Source organism: Eptatretus burgeri, chromosome 15 (assembly GCF_056783735.1).
Source record: "Eptatretus burgeri isolate ZD-2024b chromosome 15, Ebu_testis_v1, whole genome shotgun sequence".
NCBI lineage: Eukaryota > Metazoa > Chordata > Myxini > Myxiniformes > Myxinidae > Eptatretus > Eptatretus burgeri.
In genome coordinates, this window is record NC_140975.1 from 13,987,922 (window position 1) to 14,009,392 (window position 21,471).

Consider the following 21,471-nt stretch of genomic DNA (forward strand, 5'->3'; position numbering starts at 1 on the left):
TTTTTTTTATACCACTGTTTAACCCCACCATCCACCTCCGAGCCCACCTTCCAAATTTCCAGTTTTTCCTTCATGAGATTTTGCTTCTCTCCATCCTACGTGTACTCCCCTACCTTTCATTCCTCCCAACAGCCATTACTCCCTCCACCACTCAAGGTGAATGGAGGTTATGTATTCACTCCTGTTTGTTACTTGCAAAACTTAAGATTCGCAAACATATGGTTGGTCTGGTCTGTTATTGCATGGAAAAATTTTTTCACGATGTTTGTCTGTCGCATTTGCCTGTTTGTTACTTGGCGAAACTTTTTGCCATGTATGTTTTCTGTCTTTGTCTGTCTGTCTGTCTGTCACACGATTTTTGGGCACAGTTTTTAAGCAATCGTTCTGAAATTATTTGTGTATGTATTTGACCGGCCAAGAACAGCAATGCTCAAGTTTGGCGATGATCTGAATACAGATCCGGATCTGAGAATTCAAGTGATTCTTCACCATTGAGAAATCGGGCTAAAAACGATATATAGCACAATATCTGAAAAGATTATGGATGGATTCAGACGAAACTTAGTGGACAGGTTGGGAATGCCACGTGGAAGAAATGATTCAATTTTGATGAAGATCCGAATCCGGATCCACATCTGAGAACTTTTTAAATGATTTTTCGCAATTAAGAAATGGGTCTAAAAACGATATTGCATGATATCTAAAAAGTTGTGGATGGATTCAAATGAAACTTGGTGGACATGGGTGTGTGACGAGGCCGAATTGATTGTATCTTGGCGAAGATCCGAATCTTTATCCGGATTTGAGAATTTTTAAAGTGATTCTTCACCATTGAGAGATCGGGCCAAAAATGATATATCACTCAATATCTCAAAAGGTTATGTATGGATTCGGACGAAACTTGGGGACATGTTGGGTGTGTGACAAGGACAACTCTTTTCAATTTTGGTGAGGATCCGAATCCGGATCCAGAAACGACAATGATTTAATTTTTAAGTGATTCTTCACCATTGAGAGATGGGGCTAAAAACGATATTGCATGATATCTGAAAAAGTTGTGACGGATTCGGCTGAAACTTGGTGGACTTGTTGCGTGTGTGATAAGGACTAAAGGTTTCGATTTTGATGAAAATCTGAATCTGGATTCGAGAATTTTTCAAGTGATTCTTCACCATTGAGAAATAGGGCCTAAACTATATATAGCACAAAATCTCTAAAGATTATGGATGGATTCCGCAGAAAGTTTGTGGACAGTTTCCGAGTATGACAAGAACGAATTGATTAAATTGTGGTGATGATTCGAAACGGATCCGGATGAGAATTTTTTGAGTGATTTTTCACCACTGAGATGGAGCCAAAAACCTTGTATCGCATGAGATCTTAAAAAGTTCTGGACGAGTTATGACAAAGCGAGGTGGAAGAGTTAGTTAAGTGACAAGAACATGCCAATTCGATTTTGGTAAAGGTTTTGGTAAATTTTGGTAAATTTTGGTAAAGGTTGCTTGTATGGACTGGATTCTAGGGAGGATGTCGGAGAGATCAAGTTGCGGTGCGTCATTTGGGAATGTCAAGATCTCGGACCTTGACTTTGCAGATGATGCAGTCATCTTTGCGGAGACTTTAGACATCCTCTTGGGGGCCCTCGAGGTGCTGAATGAGGAGTCGGAGCTGTTGGGATTATGGGTTTCTTGGGTCAAAACTAAGATCCAGGCTTTCGGTGACATCTTGGATGCTGCTGTCCTGTCTGTGTCTGTTTGTGGTGAGGATGTTGAGGTCGTGGAGAGATTCACTTACCTTGGCAGTGATATTCATGTCTCTGCTGGCTGCGAGTCAGAGGTCAATAGACGTCTGGGTCGGGCCTGGGGAGTCATGGATTCACTGGATCATGGGGTGTGGCACTGCCGGTACCTGTGCGGGAGGACGAAAGTCCGAGTCTTCAGGTCCTTGGTACTTCCAGTCTTGCTCTATGGGTGCGAGACTTGGACTCTGACCAAGGATCTGAGACGGAGACTTAATTCCTTTGGTACCAGGTCTCTTCGGAGAATCCTTGGCTATCGCTGGTCGGATTTTGTGTCCAACGAGCGGTTGCTGAGAGAGACTCAGATGAGATTTGTTACCTGCATAGTCCGTGAGCGTCAGTTGCGGCTGTATGGACATGTGGCTCGTTTTCCTGACTCTGATCCTGCTCACCAGATTCTCTCAGCGAGGGAGTCTCATGAGTGGAGGAGGCCAGTGGGTCGACCACGTGCCTCATGGTTGCAACAGGTTGACCATCATCTCAAGGAGATGGGGATGGGCCTGGCATCTGCCTGGCGGATGGCCAGACGGAGGCCCCTGGAGTACCGGCGGAAAGTGGACGCAGCGACGCGCTGTTCTGGCACATGCTCCCATACCTGACCTGAAAGGTCCAGATTCAGATCCGACCTATCAGTTCCATACAAATTGTAAACGATTCAGCCTGGCAGAGGTATGTGCTCTGCCGAGTGTCGTTCCGTTTCGCCAAGTGTCACTCTATGAGTGATTTTTCATCTGTCTGTTTGTCTGTTTGTCTGATTGTCACACGATTTTTGGTCTCAGCTTTCAAGCAATCGTTCTGAATTTTTTTTGTGCATGTAGTTGACTGGCCAAGGACAGGAACACTTCATTTTGGTGATGATCCGAATCCAGGTCCGGATCTGAGAATTTGTGATTCTTCATCATTGGAAGATATGGTCAAAAATGCTATATAGCACAATATTTCAAAAGGTAATGGATGGATTCGTAATAAACTTGGTGAACAGATTGGGTGTGTGACAAGGACAAATTGCTTCAATTTTGTTGAAGATTCAAATCCGGATCCAGATAACAGAATTTTTTTTGTGATTCTTCACCATTGAGAGATTGGGCCAAAAATGATATATATCACAATATATCAAAAGGTTATGGGCGGATTCGGAGAAAACTTGGTGTGTAACAAGGACGAACTGATTAAATTTTGGTGAAGATCCGGATCTGGATACGATAATTATTTAATTGTTAACTGATTCTTCACCATTGAGAGATGGGTCTAAAAACGATATTGCATGATATCTTAAAAGGTTGTGGATGCATTCGGATGAAACTTGGTGGACATGGGTGTGTGACGAGGACTAATTGATCTTATTTTGGTAAAGATCAGAATCTGGATCCAGATTTGAGAATTTTAAAATTGATTCTTCACCATTGAGCGATTGAGCCAAAAAGGATATATATATATATATATATATATATATATATATATATATATATATATATATATATATATATATATATATATATATCTTCTTCTTCTTCTTCTTCTTCTTCTTCTTCTTTCGGCTGCTCCCGTTTGGGGTCGCCACAGCGGATCATCCGTATGATCCACATAGTGATTTGGCACATGTTTTACATCGGATGCCCTTCCTGACGCAACCCTGGTCGCCTCTTACGACACACAGGGATATATATATATATATATATATATATATATATATATATATATATATATATATATATATATATATATTTATATATATATATATATATATTTATATATTAGGGTGGTCCAAAAAAGTCGAAAAATAGAATGTTGCTCCACAAGCTTAAAATTATTCTAATGTGATCCAATAACGTGCATAAATTTGCTTAGCTTCATCGGAGGTGATTTAGAGGTCGCTCCATATGACGACTTTTAGTCTCATGACTTGAATGCATTAGGGTATGGTCAGGTACGACTACGGCTACTTCTGGATCTCCAAAGTGGAAATGGAGTGCATTTTCGAACTCTATGGGGTCGATTTACTCTAAGAAATGACTGCACTGACATTGAATTCCCCACCATTTCGAAAATATGACCGAAAACAAGATTTATCATAACTGGAGTTGAGTAACTAATCCTACTCATTTTGATATTTTCTGGTCTATAATTAATTTGTTGTCCGTCTAAACATTTCTTAGAGTAAATCGACCCCAATGAATTCGAATATGCAGTCCATTTCACCGAGGAAGTTCAGAAGTGGACGGATTCGCATCTCACCATACTCTAATTTAAAATAATAACTAAGTAAATAACTAACATATTTTTTCGTGAATCATTGAATCTGAAACACTGGATGCTGGGCCGGCTAGAAATAAGTTCAGGCGGGAGTGGAGACAGCAAAAGAGGCGGAGATGATAGTGGTATTTGGTAAATGAGACGAAATATTCTAATAGTTTGTAATTCTATTGATTGAAAAATTAGGGTATGGTGAGATGCGAATCCGTACACTTCTGAACTTCCTAGGTGAAAACGGACTGCATATTCGAACTCAGTGGGGTCGATTTACTCTAAGAAATGTTTAGACGGACAACAAATTAATTATAGATTAGAAAATATCGAAATGAGTAGGATTACTTACTCAACTCCAGGAATGATAAATCTTGTTTTCGGTCATATTTTGAAATGGTAGTGAATTCAATGTCGGTGCAGTTATCCTTGACTTCTGAAACAATCTACATCGTCAAATACCACTCGTGAACCATCGTCGTCTTTAGACATGTCATTAGTACATTTCATCTTCCAGTTCACTGCAATACGTTGTCGTCCACTATTATGGTATATATTTGGCGAAAGAAGGGGGATGTGGTGTTTTCTATAGAGTTGACGCTTGGGGGTGACAGTGCACAGAGAGGGCCTGGTCGGAGAGAAGAGGCAGGGAGGAGTGTGGGAAGGCTGCATCGAATGTGCCTTCGAGATTTTGAACGAATAAAACCTGTTGGTCACTTGATTCCTTCACTCTAGGAATAAGTATGACACAAAGTTCAGATGGGAACTCCAACAGGTTATCCAAAGTGTAGCTCCAGCACCTCACAAATCTTTTTCTTGTTGTTTTGACATTTTGGATTTTTAAATCTCTTTGACATGCATCCATTTGTTGTTGTTGTTGTTGTTGTTGTTGTTGTTTGTTTTCAATTTTGGAGGTTATTTTAGTGAAGCCGTGTTCTTATTGCGGTATGATGTAATCACCTGTTGAGATGTATAGTTAATGATATATTCAGATTCTGAAACATTTTATAAAATCTCTCCTTTTATTTTTAATTCTCTTTTCAAAAACACCACTCAGAACATCCTTTATATTTATCAGTTTAGTATTTATTACAATTTATAAACGTTCAGAAAAGTAGGAAGTAAGATAAATGCCAGAAGGTATTGCAAATCATTCAATCATCAGAATATGTAAACATGATTATAATATTTTGTTTCATTCATAGCATGTTATAATTGAAGCAAAACATACTTAGAGATAATATTCATGAGGAAATAGCTTTTTGGGATTAATAGTGCTTCTTATCGTGCAATTATTTTGTCACTAAATGTAATAGTGAAAGAGTGACGTAATTAGTTAATGATATGAGAAAGGTGTCGCATATGTAAAAGGTAAACATCGTCTCCCTCTCCCAGTGTTATGTTTAAAATTTACATCCCTTTTGACCCCATTTTTAATATCCTAACCTTTGGAAATCTGCCTTGATGTTCTTTTAAAACGTCTGTCAGTCTGCTGTGTTGTAATGTTGTAGATATAGCACAAGATTAATGTTGATCTTGTAGTAATTGTGATCTTATAGTAAGATGGTGATGGGGAACGAGATTGGTGGAAATGTAGCCAAGTTATGGCATGAGTAAATGTCTGGCAATGGAATACCATATCTTTGTTGAAGCGACCGGGAACGTGTCAAAGATGTATTGGGAGCTAATAATTGTGATTCCCTTCCCGTTCCGAATGTTAACTTCTGCTTTGGCGGATTTTTGCACGTGTTCGTTGGATGTACAGCTATCTCTTCCACTTCATTAAATCCAAACTTTCCGAACCAGAATATTCGTGCTTTTTGTTATCTTCATCCCTGTGTTGCCGATTGTGTTTCCATCCAACTTTCCGAGTTAAACTGTACATTGTTGTACTGTATTTGTCGAATTCATTTTCGTGTTGTTCAAAGTGGACTACTCAGATAGCAGCTGTGAAAGTTCTGTTCTTTGTCTCAGAATTCCTCGTTTTATCTCTATTCTCAAATATTATGCTTTCTTCTTCTCATCTTTGTTCTCTTTCCACTCATTGCTTCAAAAAAAAACTTTTTCCGCTCCACAATGATCTCATTCCATGTGAATTTCCTTATGCCTTAATTTCCTGTTTTCAATTATTTTTTCTACCTTTTCTCAATATCTCCAAACTTAATCTTCTTTGAATATTTAAACCCTTCTAACATCTTCCTTTGAAACCACTTCAAAACATTTTAAAATGCATAACTTTCCTTACTTATCCATGAGGAGGACTCGATGTGTAGGTCTTTGTCACTGGGTTTAAATCCTGCCCGTCAGCTCAGCGTTTAGTCCACCAACTATCCACCAACAACTACAGCACCACTTTTCTCCATGACTTCAATAAAAATACTTACCTCCCATCTCATGATCTTTATATACGTTTGTCTAATTTGAGAATTTGGAATCAGAATCCCCCCACTTCATGTCCCCTCTCTTCACATGCCCCCTCACCCCACAACCCCAAAGCTTCATGTCCTTCCTTTCTGCACCCCTCCTCACACCTCTCTCTCTCAAAGCTCACCTTAACCCCACCCACTCAAATCTTCCAATCACTCCACCCTTCAAGCTGCCCTCACAAACATTATCCTCCAATCCCATTCTGCACCGTCCCATCACCTCCTCCCCTGTCCCTCATTGTGTTGTCTCTGAGGTCACTGCTTCAACCTGACAAATCTCTCAATCCAGGCCACCACTGATATACTGGACATCAACAGAATCTTTTCCTCAAACAGCATGTTCTTGAGTCCTTCGTGACTCTCCCAAGCTTGGTGATGGCTTCATGATTAAGGTGGCTGGCTTAAGATCTTGTACGGTCTCGAGATTGAGCCCCTGTCTTCCAGTTGAATTAACACCAGGTGGGTTGACTCAGCCAGTCATCCTGTTTGAGGTCAGCCAAATGAGTACCATCTTATTGGAAACAGGGGCAATGATTCAGCGGCACAACCACATTTCCAGATAATGATGTAACCAGCAGCCAGAAGCCGCACATGAAACAACAACAGTGTCTCTCCCTGGCTGTTGCCTCCTTTGTTTTGATCGGCCTGAACTCCCCACCCCAGCGGCAGTGTTGCACTTTACATCAATAATCAATTAAAAAATGAGAACCTTTGGCCGAGGTGATATCAATTGTCACCATGCGAATTGGCTGGGTGTTGGTACCTTTCTCACCAGCCATGACACTTCAGCAAATCACTTCTGTGACTCCATGGGACTGATTCAGTCTGTGAACTATCTGACCCAGATTTCTCCCAATGGAAATTCCTCCCTTCTGGATTTGGTGATGACAATCTTACCTACAAACGTCTCCTGCTCTTCATCTGCTCAAATCTTTTCTGCTCAACTTTTCATATCCGAAAGCAAATCTCCAAATCCAACATCTCGCGACAGTACCGCCATATTGTGACATTACTTTTAAAACTGCATCTCATGGCCCTGGCTTCAAATCAAATTATTTGGATCATTGAACCACTACCTGCTGAGAACAGCTTCCCATTTGTGTCCTGAGAAAGATCAAAATAAGATTCAAGTACAACCCATTCATGATTCATTGGTATTGAAATTGCAACTAAAGGCAAATGTCCTGGGGCAGGTTAATAAAGTTCCAAATCGGTGAACTCTGATTGTAACATCAGGCATGATTACCACTATATCATTCATATTTTCACAGATCGATAGTAAATAACCACATTATATTTTGAGCAAATACCAATAGTTCAGTATATTTCTTGGGGTTTAAATGCTTGCTCAATGCTCATGGGGGATCCCACATTTTCCAGGTTGACTTTTCCCACCTGGTTTCACAAGTGTCAGAAAAGGTAGTTTCATACTCCCAAACAACACTCAGTGGAATTCCGTTAGATCATGCACTCCGATTCCAATAGGCTGATGGTGTGATTCTGAACATGACCAAGTCTTCCTGAAGACTAGAAATAGTTCAGACTGATTCACACTCAACCTCAAGTGGTTAGAGCAATGATCACATGACTTATAAATTATAAGTGTTGGCAAAAGCGACAAAGAGAAGAAAAAATGAAAATAAATCCAGGGAAAAGGGAGAGAAAATCTGGACATTGTGCCAGAAGGGCAGGTTGAGTAAATGAAAATTGAGAGAAACATGTGGATGAGGGGGAGATCTAAATCACAATTGTCTCATACACCTGGGAATCGGAGACCTTGGAAGTCTTTGCCAGCATCATGTAAGTCTTATCGTTGCTCTGGTCCTGTTGCATGGATACAAGAGTTTTGAAAATTGATTATTTTAAGATCAAAAATGATAAAATGATTAAAAAGGTTTCAGTTTTAAAAAATGATAAAAACGATCTGTGTCAAACCATTAATGTGTAATATTTGGATACACATGTCAATGGAATATCTTTTATGAGACATAATGAACAGGAATTAGGGAAATGAGTTTCTACCTCCATCACCAGACATTTCAAAATTAAAGAGAAAAAGAATGGAAGAAAGAAATGGAGAGAGAAAATGAGGGTGTGGAAAAAGGGGTTGGCAGGACAAAAGACCCAGAGAAGAAAAAGAAAAGGGATAATACGGATCTCTTTTGTCCTATCAACCTCCTTTGTCATCGGTACCCTCATTATCTCTCCACCTTCTTATGTTTCATTCTTTTTCCAATTTAATTTTCTTTGTCAAAATCTCCCCCCTCCCATTCCACCCTTGCCCACCTCCCACTCCTTCACCACTTTCTACATCTGTACTCTATATCTAAAATATAATTTGAAGTTTTTGTTTGTTTGTTCGCACGCGCTAATCTCCTGAATGGTGAAAGATAGGAGGAAACCTATGAACCCAAAAATGTCAGGACGTGTCCTGGGAAGGTTATAGGCTAGGTGGCGAGGCCCCTCGGCCAGGAGGGTGGGGTGTTTCCCCCTCACCAACCCCCTTCAGCGATGACTGCCGTGACCCAAGAGGGAACTGATAATGGGCTCGCGTCAGAGCGATGAACAAAAGATTAAATTCATTCAAAAAGAACTCGGGTAACACCGGATGCATTCACCGAGTGTGTGTGTATTCATATATATATATATATATATATATATATATATATATATATATATATATATATATATATATATATATATATATATATATATATATATATATATATATATATATAGTTATGGTTGTGGAAATTCACAGTACACCATTCAGGTTTCCCAGAGATCAGTTATGTCGGTAAGTGTGTGTTCCAGGTTATATTTCCCCACCAAGGTATAACGGGCTGTGAATCTTGAGGTAGTGTTATTCTTTTCTATCTTTATTTTAAACACTCATCTCCTCACCACCTTCTCCAAAACGCCAACAAACACCACTACAACCATGCCACCTCCACCAACACAACGATATCTCAACAACCACGCCATCCCCACCACAGCGCCAACCACACTGCAACAACGACATATCAACAACCTCGTCAATCTCCACAACACAGCGACCCTCCTCTACAAACAAAAGCAACGGTTAACAATAACCAAATACTCCGAAGAGAGAACAACTCGACAACTCCCGCCCCAAATATTCTGGAACAGGTAAACAGAATTGACGGTTACTAAACGTATGAAAACCCAAGAACTCTCCTGGAATTTTCCCCCGCATACCGAGAAGGGAGGGGTGAACGCCCCGGGCGATAAAGGGCTGCGTTCGAATGCCGAAAAGAGAGTGGGCAGTTGGCGAGCTGATGAGAGAGTCTCTCTCGTTGGTCTCCTTGGCGAATCGGTGTGAAGAGCGCCAGAGTTGAGTGTTGGAGTCCGGAGTGAGTGGAGTTGGTGGAGTCGCGTCGGAGGATACCAACTGAGTTCGAGTGGAGTTCGGGCTCAGTACGAGAGTCGAGTTCGGAGGTGGACAGTCCAGTCGAGTTTGGAGGTGGAGCTCAAGGGCAGTGAAGTCGGGCAGAGACACCGATGGTCACTAAACCAGGGCCCAGCGAGTCACCACGAGGGTGCCAGGTAAACTGCACGGCCTCACGGAGCTCCTTCAGTCTCCCAAGCTCCGAGGAACATTAAAGGCCTACGGGCTCAGTTCTCCCTTTTCTTTTCTGGGGTTTTTGTATGGAAGTCTGTGGCGCCTTGTCCTTTAAGTAGAATTGTAATAAGTGCATGTACATACTGAGGAAACAATGGCTGTAGGTCTTTTTGCTCGTGTCTTGTCCCCATCCCCCCCCCATTGCTTCATTGACTGCATGCATATAAAATAAATACCCCCATTGTTTGAATGTTAACCTGCTCGTTGTGTCCTTTTCTGCCATTAAACTGCCATGATGCGTTCGGAAAAAATAGCTGTTTTTTTAACACCGATAAGATAATTGGGTCCAATGGGGCTTGGCGATAATAAACCGTTCAGCAATCGCAAACGGAGAGAGCTGCTTAAAGTGGCTCGTTTCCGAGCAGGTCCCATTGAGGTACAACCTCTCGTTAGTCTGTCCACGTGAAAAATTAGGTAAATCGACAATTTGGTGATCGACCCTGTAGCGTGCAGAACATTGACAAGGTTGTGGTGTGGTTAAAAACACACCCGGAGCTGGATTTCGGCGTTGATCCGAAAGCTGCGACTGGATTATCACGTATGGTGGGTGCGCGCGGCCGCAATCAGGATAAAAGCGGTCGTCCTCATGCCGGAGTGGCGAGAATGCACAACAATATATATATATATATATATATATATATATATATATATATATATATATATATATATATATATAGATATATATATATATATATATATATATATATATAGATATATATATATATATATATATATATATATATATATATATATATATATATATATATATATATATATATATATATATATATGTATATATATATATATATATGTATATATATATATATATATTTATATATATATATATTTATATATATATATATATATTTATATATATATATATATTTATATATATATATATATATATATATATATATATATATATATATATATATATATATATAGTTATATCCAAATATATATATATATATATATATATATATATATATATATATATATATATATATATATATATATATATATATATATATATATATATATATATATATATATATATATATAGATATATATATATATATATATATATATATATATATATATATATATATATATATATATATATATACATATAATTCCTGTTAACGTCTGCATATAATTTGAAGTATCTCCTCCAAAACTGCCAGACGGATTGTCGCCACTTTCGGAATGTGGGTGCTCTGTGGTCTAATGAACAACATGGGCTATGTGAGATCTCGCCACACGGAGGGGTTTGGGAATTTTTGGCGATTTTCTAATTTTTACATTCGTTTGCATGGCGACGTGTGACGTCACCACTGAGAGGCGTAATTCCGTCAGGAGATCATCGGTCATTCGCTGACGTCATTACGTGTGTCGTTGACAAACTGTCACCGCCGAGAGGTGTAATGCCACTCCGAGAAAACAGTGTCTGCAATGTAAAACCCTCTTCTGCGCATGCTCACTACCTCAGAAGGTGAATATGACACAAAAAATGTTACAAGAAACATTGTATATAAAGTAAAGATTTTTTTTTAATATTACTGCTCCTGTTCAGTCTCGGGCTTGGCCTATATCATGTTAAACTTGCCCCATCAGACGCCAACCTTCCAGTCACACTGCAAAGGATGCAATTTCCAGTCAGACTCGCATACTCGATGAACATAAACAAATCCCAGGGCCAAACATTTGACAAATTAGGAATATACCTCCCAGCCCCCATGTTCTCCCATGGCCAACTATATGTTACATTTTCACGTGCAAGGGGTTACTCCTATATATCTATCAAAGTGGACAATAATTCCTCACAAGGACTATTCAGCAACAAGACACTCACCCAAAATGCCATCTACAGGGAGGTCCTTTAGAAAACTAAGGACAGGTAGCCATAGTGCATCACATCCCCAATGACACCCTCCCCAGCTTCCCATAACATCAACTATTACGCCTCATCCACCTTTTGCCACCCATTCATCTCCGTGCAGAGCATGGGTATATGCAAGTATATATATATATATATATATATATATATATATATATATATATATATATATATATATATATATATATATATATATATATATATATATATATATATATATATATATATAGTGTTGCAAATTCGCGCCCGCCGGCGTGCGAACGGCCACGTAACTCGAATTGCTGCACATCGCCCACTGGACGGACAATTCTGTCGTGACCCTCTCAGACTAACGCCGTGAGCTAGTTATGGGTGGGCCTCTCGGCCTCACCACGATAGTGCCAATCGGCCCCCCGCGTGGGATAGGGTTGTTCGCCAAACTCGACCTACCTAAGTACCCACGCGGAGGGTAGACCGGGCGATCGCACCTCGCCGCAGGTCGACTCCGGACATGGGCTGCTAAAGCGATCCGTTCCATACTATCGGGATAACCGAGCGGTGTTTTTGTCGCCCTCGACAGTTCCGATTAATTATCGGGCATATTAAGCCCACTACCAACCCTTTACGTGAAGCAAGATGGAGATTCAATTAAAGAAAAGACGAAGCAAAACGGGAAAACAGTTCAACATGATGCACATTTATTTCATGGCACACGGAGAGCACACATATACAATTAAACAGAATGCACATAAAGCATTTGCAACAAAAGAAACACAACAATGCAGATCTACAACCGACAACGCGTACACACGGCAATACTTAAACAGTTTTACTTCACCAGACTGGCGCCACACACACACGTTTACACAGAAACAAAAGAAAAGGGCCACCCTCAAAGACAATGGGGCAGAAGGGGCCTGTGGGCCAATATTTGCGCGGGACCTGAAAGAGCGGTCAGGTCCGCGAGACCGGGTGGATCCTACCCGTGTCTTTGTGATGAGCCGCAAATGTGGCAGCGCGGTGGTGCCCCGACTTCGTGCTTCTTCGCGGGTTTCTTTGGCACTGCTTGGAGTGGGGTGGGAACGGGGCCCCCTTTTCGCACTATCTCCGCGCGGGGGGAAAAAAGGGGGGGGGAATTGTTGATGTTCTGGGGAAAGAGGATAGCTGGCTTGCTTGGGTCCCGTGACGAGCGATTCCACCGCGACCTCATCGCCGACCGCCATCTTCCTTGCCTGGGACCCGAGCTCCTCGGTCGCTTCCCCAATTCTCCTCAGCCGACTGCAGCAAACCACCTGTACGGCCTCGCCTCCCGACTCCACTCCGCGCTCCAACCCGACTCTGCCCAAAACACTCTCCGCTCTTCTGAGGCCGACTCTGCCCAAACCGACTTTGCCGAGACTGACTCTGCCGAGACCGACTCTGCCGAGACCGACTCGACCCAAACCGACTCGACCAAAACCGACTCGACCAAAACTGACTCGACTTTCTGCCACTCTCCGCTCTTCTAAAACCGCCTCGACCCAGATTCGTCCCGCACTCGGCACTTTATAGGCGGCAGGAGAACCCATATGCAAATTTCTGGATCAGAACGAGCTTGGGGGTGGAGCCACGCTCGCCCATTGGACGGAGAAAAAGGGGCGTGAGTTTCCCCTGATCCTAGAATTTGCATACCTCGATTCTGCACTGACGCATCTGGAGGCGGGGCCAAACCGCACCGCGCTTGCTGATTGGACGGATCAGAAGTGGGCATGCAGCATTCCTGATCCGAATTCTCCTCGGAAAGGCCGCATTTTGCACTCGCGGCTCGGTGCGTATCTTGTTCGAGTTATTTACTTGTCCTTACCATTTCGGCAAAATGAGTGACAGCATGCTGCTAGACTGTGGCAGAGTGGTGACCCGTCCAGGATTGTGCCCAATAGCCAAGGAGATTGCTTAGGCAGCACAAAGTATGGTTCAAATGGATATATATATATATATATATATATATATATATATATATATATATATATATATATATATATATATATATATATATATATATATATATATACACATATAAACATAAACATATATATATATATATATATATATATATATATATATATATATATATATATATATATATACACATATAAACATATATATATATATATATATATATATATATATATATATATATATCTACAGGGATATATATATATATATCTACAGGGATATATATATATCTACAGGATATATATATATCTACAGGATATATATATATATATATATATATATATATATATATATATATATATATATATATATATATATATATATATATATATATATATATATATATATATATATATATATATATATATATATATATATATATATATATATATATATATATATATATAGCCTGGTGTTGGCGCAGTGGTTAGGGCAGCAGCTTGGGATCCAAAAAGGTCCTGAGTTCAAGCCCCGTTGGACCACTGAATTAATACACCAGGGGTTGACTCAGCCTCTCATCCTTCCGAGGTCGGCAAAATGAGTACCAGTGTACTGGGCCAGTGTATACCCCGGTTAAAATAGGTGTACCATATCCCTGTGTCGTAAGAGGCAACCAGGGTTGCGTCAGGAAGGGCATCCGGCGTAAAACATGTGCCAAATCACTATGCGGATCATACGGATGATCTGCTGTGGCGACCCCTAACAGGAGCAGCCGAAAGAAGAAGATATATATATATATATATATATATATGTATATATATATATATATACATATAAACATATATATATATATATATATATATATATATATATATATGTATATAAATATATATATATATATATATATATATATATATATATATATATATATATATATATATATATATATATATATATGTATATAAATATACAAATATATATATGTATATAAATATACAAATATATATATATATATATATATATATATATATATATATATATATATATATATATATATATATATATATATATATATATATATATATATATATATATATGTTACACCAAATGTAAAACATGTTAAAATGCAAGTATTGATGAAAAACAGAACAATTTGATGCCCGGAGGGTGATCACACTTACTCGACAGTTTAAATTCACCTTCAGATATATTCCCAGAAAAGTGCAATAATTGAACTTTGTGATAAGGTGCAATGTGGAGGTGTAAATGCAGGAGATTATATCACCAACAAAATAGATTTGCAGAATGATTGAACGTCAGGCCTGGCGAGCCGGTTCGTGAAGACTCGGGCCAGGCTTCCCTTGGCCGAAGCCACAAGAAATGTTGGATAATGGTTGCCATTAGAGAAGATGTGATGAATGAAAATTAAGGAGTGAAAGAATGTTTGATTGATTTTTCGTGTTCACATGTCATGAAGCATTAAATGGGTCTCACCTGCTCTTGGATATTGCTTGTCCTTCTACGACCTGCTCTTCCTGCACGATAATCAGTTCAATAAATTAACAATTTGATAAATAACAAGAAAGGACAGCACCAACAACAAGAATCACAACGGCGTGTGTTGTCAAGTAATCCACTGTGAGACTCGATTGTGGGAATATCATAAGCCCCAGGTCGGGCACAGAAAACAGGTTTGAAGGACATTTTATAAAAAAAATATTTATTGAAGAAGAATCTGTCAGGATGGTCCATCATACCCAAATCGAGGGACTGCTGAAGAAGAAGAAACATAGTTACTGCAATATCATCTTTCATGTGGCTTTGTTTCCAGGCCAGACATAAAAAAATTAAAACAATCTCTGTTTCTTCTTCTTCAGCTGTCCCTCGATTAGACTATAACCTGTCAGATCGGTGATTCCATCATAAATCCCCCATTACTCGGATGCAGGTCAAGCTATTTTGTGGTCTGTTTGCTAACATCTCGAACAGGAATGTCACCAAGCCTTGTTCGGGAATATGAATCGCACAACATATTTGGTAAAGAGTGGTTGAGTTATCACTAGCTACCGAAGGAAATTTCATATTCCTGTCCTGAATAGCATTCAGAAGGCAAAAGCAAACCACACAGTGTAATCCTTGCCATGCTCGAGACTGTCTTTTGGAAAACACTGAACCAGTCTTCATGAGGAGCAACAGAGAGAGAACAATTGTGAACAATGTCTATCCACAGAATCAAATGAGAGAAAGAGACATGGAGTGAAAATATCTCCATAAGAGTGAAGAGTTGATCGAAAGGTAACAATACTCAACTTGGTGCCATGGAAACCGAGGTCTGTAAGATCATTGGAACCTCCCATGATGAAACGGAATCGAGGGGCCTATCACTTTTCATTGTAACAGGTCTGTAGTCTTTGTCTTATAACACCTCGGTTCTGTACTTGCACCCTCTGTTCTTCAGTCCTTTGTCCCCACACGTTTGTTCATGGTGCTTGTGTTCTATCAGCAACCCTCTTCTGGTGAATCTCCAAAAATGCATAATCACTGCTCATCTCTTATTGTTTTTTGTTCCAATTTCCCCCCTGTGGAACCAACTTCTACATTGTCTTCAATCTCTTCCTTCCTTCCAGATCTTAAAGACAGGTGTCTACCACCACATCAGATCAGCTCCTCTAACCTCACCCCACCCAAAACCATGATTTTCTTTACCCACCATGTGCATTAGAAACACTGATGCTGAAACAGAAACTGTCATACTTGTTGAGGGAAGTCAGGAGAAATCAACCATGCTGGGTGTGCTTGAGTGAGGAAGAGGAAGAGGATGGGGTAAAGGCTGTAAACAGGCTGTCTCTGCAAGAGCTTCTGGAGGGAGATCCAGTGCAGGACAGGGATATTTAGAGAAATGTTAACGTGAATTTCACCAGAAGTCGGACTCGACTTGACGGAATTCGATAACGATATAACCCCCTCAAACCTGCTGTCAGTGTGTTTCATCCCTTTCTTCTCGCTGTTCCTTTTGTCCTTTTATGTCCCAATTCTTTCTATGTTCTAGCTCCTCCATTTGCCTCGACATTGAAAAAAATGAAAGACATGAAAAAAAAGATGATCTTTTGGGAAATCAACAAACAGGACACCCGATCAGTAAACGGGTATAATAAACACATGTAAATAAAAACATTCAATTCAAATCTTTCACCTTCTTGGAGTTTCCATTTCTTCCTGTAGATATAGATTCCATTGGTAAAAATAAGAAAAAATAAACACAGGGAAGTTGAGCATACAACCACAGTCGTGATGATTTGTGGATTGATTCTTCTTGCTCCTTCATATAATATGTATTTCCGTGCCGTACCGTGTATGTTCATAACCAGGCAGCTGTAGTTTCCTGCTGCATCTTCTTCTGTTATGTTATAATCACCGATGATTTGTTCTAGTTTGTTTGGATAATTTTGGTCCACTGAGACCTCGACCAAGAAGTCTCCCTTTGGGTTCCACAAGGTGATGTTTGGTGCCGGTTTGGCCTTGGCCTCACAGAAAAGCTTCCAGGAGTAGCTGGAGTACACAAACTCCTTCCATATGCGCAAGATCTTTGGAGCCACTGTGGGAGGATCAAGTATTGATATATTTTATGTATAAAATAATTATTTTGTTCAAAAAGGTGCACTGCCGTACTTTATCAGCAAAAGTAAATCATCAAAATTGTTTTGTACTCATACAATACAAGGTTTCTTAAAATATCGCACTACATGATAGGGTTGCGAACCGGGTATCAGCTGCGAGCTTGACCGCTAGGTGGAGCAGTAGGGTCGACTCTACCGAACACCCGGAGTCGAGATCGTACCTTTCAGAAAACTCCGAGGGTACGGGTCCCTTACCGGTCCGTGAATCGTCAATAATTCCACCACGTGGTACAGGGTTATTTGCCAATCTTCAAAATACCTAGCGATCCACGTGGTGAGTTACCGAGTATTCACACCCTCGACGGCCTTCGTACGAGTCAAGCCGTTAGCGTGCCTGACCCGTGCGCAACCCGAGCGGATGGTTGCCGAAGTCCTGTCGGTCCAAATGTACATTTATAGTGGCAACACCCTTTATAATTCACCAACACACGCCATGATTCGCCAGTGGAAGAAACACAGCAACGAACCGATCCATTTAACAAATGTATTTATTTATAATGGGGGATAGGGGGGAGCATGCAAGAGGAAGAGTTATCTGACTATAGAGCTGCACATATGCACAGCAAAGAGCACTTATACAATTCCTACTTACAGACGGGCCCACCGACAGACACACACACACACACCCAGAAGGACATGGACCTGTCCACCTCGTGTGATTCAGCTGACACGGGTGAACCAGTCCAGCATCGAGATGCGATCATAGAATCCAGAGCTCCCTTCAGTGCTCATACCGGCAACCAAAAACTCTCCTAGGTATCCCAAACTGTCCAGAAGGCAGGAGGTTTCTCTGCCACTTCGCTAAGTCTTTGAGTTGAATGTCAAAGCGAGGGCTGATAACTCCACACTCGTTCAACCTGCCCGTCAGATTGACCACAACTTTGCCTGTTGGATGGTCATCAACAATCTCAAAAACTCTCGTTCACTGACAAAGAGATGGCGCACAACCGACTTGCAGTTCTTGTGGAGGAAGGATCACTCCTTGTCTGATCGTGCCGCAACCTTATTCACTCTCGCCGGGGGGAGGGGGGGGGGACGCCGTCTCCTTCTCCGCTCTCCCTCACTGGACGGTTTTGGTGCACAGAAGCGCTTGTCGCCCTGTCATTGGCCAAAAGAGGTGCCAAGGCCGTTGATTATACCGGGGGGGGGGGGGTGACGGGGCATCTTGATTCCCCGCCCCGAGTAGAGGCTTTGCTTCTCTTGGAGCCCACTCTGTGCCCTTTGACCGACTTACGGCCACCTCGTCCGCGCCCCCCAGATTGGGCGAGAGAGATGTCAGGTCTTCGTGAACTCCGCCCATGTACGTGCTAACACGCACGCACGTAGACAATGGCATCGGTGTGAGGAAGCGAGGTGAAGGAGTGTTGTTGTAGTTATTGTTGATGTTTTTTTTATTTTTATTTTTTGTATTCCTTGGTCGAGGCTCGTATGAGAGCCAACACACAACTTACAGCAAGGAGGCATGAGACAAGAGGGGCGGGAGTGGAAGGGACAAAACAGTGGGGAACAGACACATTAGGTGAACTGTGGAAGGGAGAGGGATGGGGATGGGACGGGGAACATGGCGAAGAGAAGATGGACATTACAGGGACTTTCAGGAAGGAAAGCAGGGGAATTGAAAGAAGTGGGCTTGGGTGGATTATCGGGGGTAGAAAAGATCGAGGATTTGGATGGGGGAAGATAAAAGGTGGTGGTGAACAGCTGTTTTGAAAGCCTGGAGGGAAGAATGGGAAAGAATAGAGTGAGGAAGTTTATTCCAAAGGCGGGAAAAAAGAGGAATGAAAGAGTGAAGATGAGCAGTGATTCGTGATTTTGGTAGTTTTACCAGAAGGGGGTTGTTGGCGGACCTTGAGCGCCCTGTGGAAATGTGGTGGGGACAAATCGCAGAGAGAGCAGGGGGGGCAAGGCTGGAGAGGAGTCGGTAGAAGACAAAAAGACCACCGACCAACCTGCGGTGATTGAGTGAGAGGCCCAAAAACTCAGCTTCATTGCTGGAGATGCCGATGATCTTAAATGCCCTGGTTTTGACAGCGTGAAGCCGAGAAAGGTGGGAGGCAGGAGCACCAGCCCAGAGGGGAGAGCAGTACTCCATCAGGCTATGGACAAAAGCTTTGTAAGTGGTCAGGAGCTCAAGAGGGCCGAGGAAGGACTTTGCACGACGGAGGATTCCCAGTCGGCGACTGGCTTTTGAGGCGAGGTTGGAAATGTGACTTTCCCAGGAATGGTCATGGCAGATAGTGAGACCCAGAAGCTTGAAAGAAAAGACTTCTTTCAGAGGATTGTTCAGAAAGTGGATGGGGGGGTTTTCTTAATGGTCCTTTCGAAGAGACATAGTGAGAGTGTGAGATTTGTCTGGATTGAAAGACATGTTCCACGTGTTGGACCAGTTTGTGATTGTATCCAGATCTGCAGTGAGCGAAGAAGCTGCTGCTTGCCGGTCTGAGGGATGACAGATGGTACGGCAGAGGGTGGAGTCGTCGGCAAAGAGAAATAGAGGATTTTCCAGAGAGTCCGAGAGATCATTGATGAAAACCAGAAAAAGAACAGGGCCCAGAACGCTACCTTGAGGAACGCCAGCCTGCACAGGAAGAGGGGATGAAAGAACTCCATTTACGTCCACACGTGACTGCGACAGGAGAGGAAGTCTGCGAGCCATGAGTGGAGATGGCCTTGAATACCATGGGAAGAGAGTTTGGTGAGTCGTGCAGGGTGCCAGACTGTGTCAAAAGCACGTGATATGTCCAGGGATACGGCTCGGATTTCCTGTCTGGCATTGAGGACCTCCATCCATTGATGGGAGAGCAGAAGCAGCATATCCAGGGTAGAGTGACCTTGTCTGAAAACAAATTGATGAGTGGAAATCAAGCCATTGGAGAAGAGGAAGGATTTCATGTCTGAAGCGATGATGGATTCCATGACCTTGCTGATGATTGGGAGAAGGCTGATTGGTCTGTAGTTACAGGGATCTGTTTTTGCACCTTTTTATGCAGGGCAGTGATGTTAGCAGATTTCCAAGCAGATGTCAGATGACCTTGGGCAAATGAGAGGGTGAATAGAACAGAGAGAGGGTGAGCAAGAGCAGAAGAGCAGGCTTTGAGGACATGTGGGCTGATGCCGTCTGGACCGGTTGCAGAATCTGACTCGAGGTTTGAAAGCAAGCTCGCCACCTTGTCAGGAGAAAAGGATACAGAGTCCAGGGACAGTTGGGTGCGGCTGGGTAAAGGGGATAGAGATAGTGATGGGTTTAGGACACAAGATTTAGCTGCAAACACCGAGTTTAGACATTCAGCTTTATCACGTGTGGAATCAGCAGTGCGGCCATTTGAGGTAAGGGAGGGGATGGAGGGGGAACATACACCAGAAACAGATTTGATTAAACGCCACCAGGATTTTGAGGAGGGAGAGAGGTTTGAGAGTTCAGACTTGAGATGAGAAAGATGTTGTTTTCTGGCTCTCCTGAGGGTAGATACACACTTGTTCCGAGCTTTGTGGAAAGAACTGAGATTGTCCTCAGTTGGGTTTGCTCTCCATGAGGCAAAGGCAAGTTGTTTCAGGACAACTGCCTCGCCACAAGCTTCAGTAAACCAAGGGCGGGAGGAAGGGTAGGACAACTGAACATGAGAGGGGATAAATCTGTGCATGAGGGAGATGTAAAAATAAAACAAAACCCTGACTATCAAAATAACTCCGCAGCTCATGAACATTTAATTACCCATTAAACAAGGAACGGGACTCTTACTAGAAACACATATTACCGACATTACTGTTCTATAGGACCTGTATGTTGAGTGCTCATGGCTTCCAGATTCGCAACAAGACCTATTTTGATTATATAAATTTGCTGGAATATAATCTGCAAATGTTATATATTC

At 41.5% G+C, this 21,471-nt stretch overlaps 1 protein-coding gene across 1 annotated transcript in view; it reads right to left on the reverse strand.

Annotated features, from left to right (window-relative positions):
- Positions 1-5,062: 5,062 nt before the first annotated feature.
- LOC147011567 (neuronal growth regulator 1-like) overlaps positions 5,063-21,471 on the reverse strand; it is a 28,997-nt gene continuing 12,588 nt past the window's right edge. Inside the window, exons 5-7 of the mRNA XM_085857042.1 lie at positions 17,116-17,517; positions 15,417-15,457; positions 5,063-8,292 (exon numbers count right to left, since the gene is read on the reverse strand). Coding sequence (XP_085713168.1) covers positions 8,206-8,292; positions 15,417-15,457; positions 17,116-17,517 — 530 coding nt within the window. The 3' untranslated portion in view covers positions 5,063-8,205. The remainder of the gene's footprint in view (positions 8,293-15,416; positions 15,458-17,115; positions 17,518-21,471) is intronic.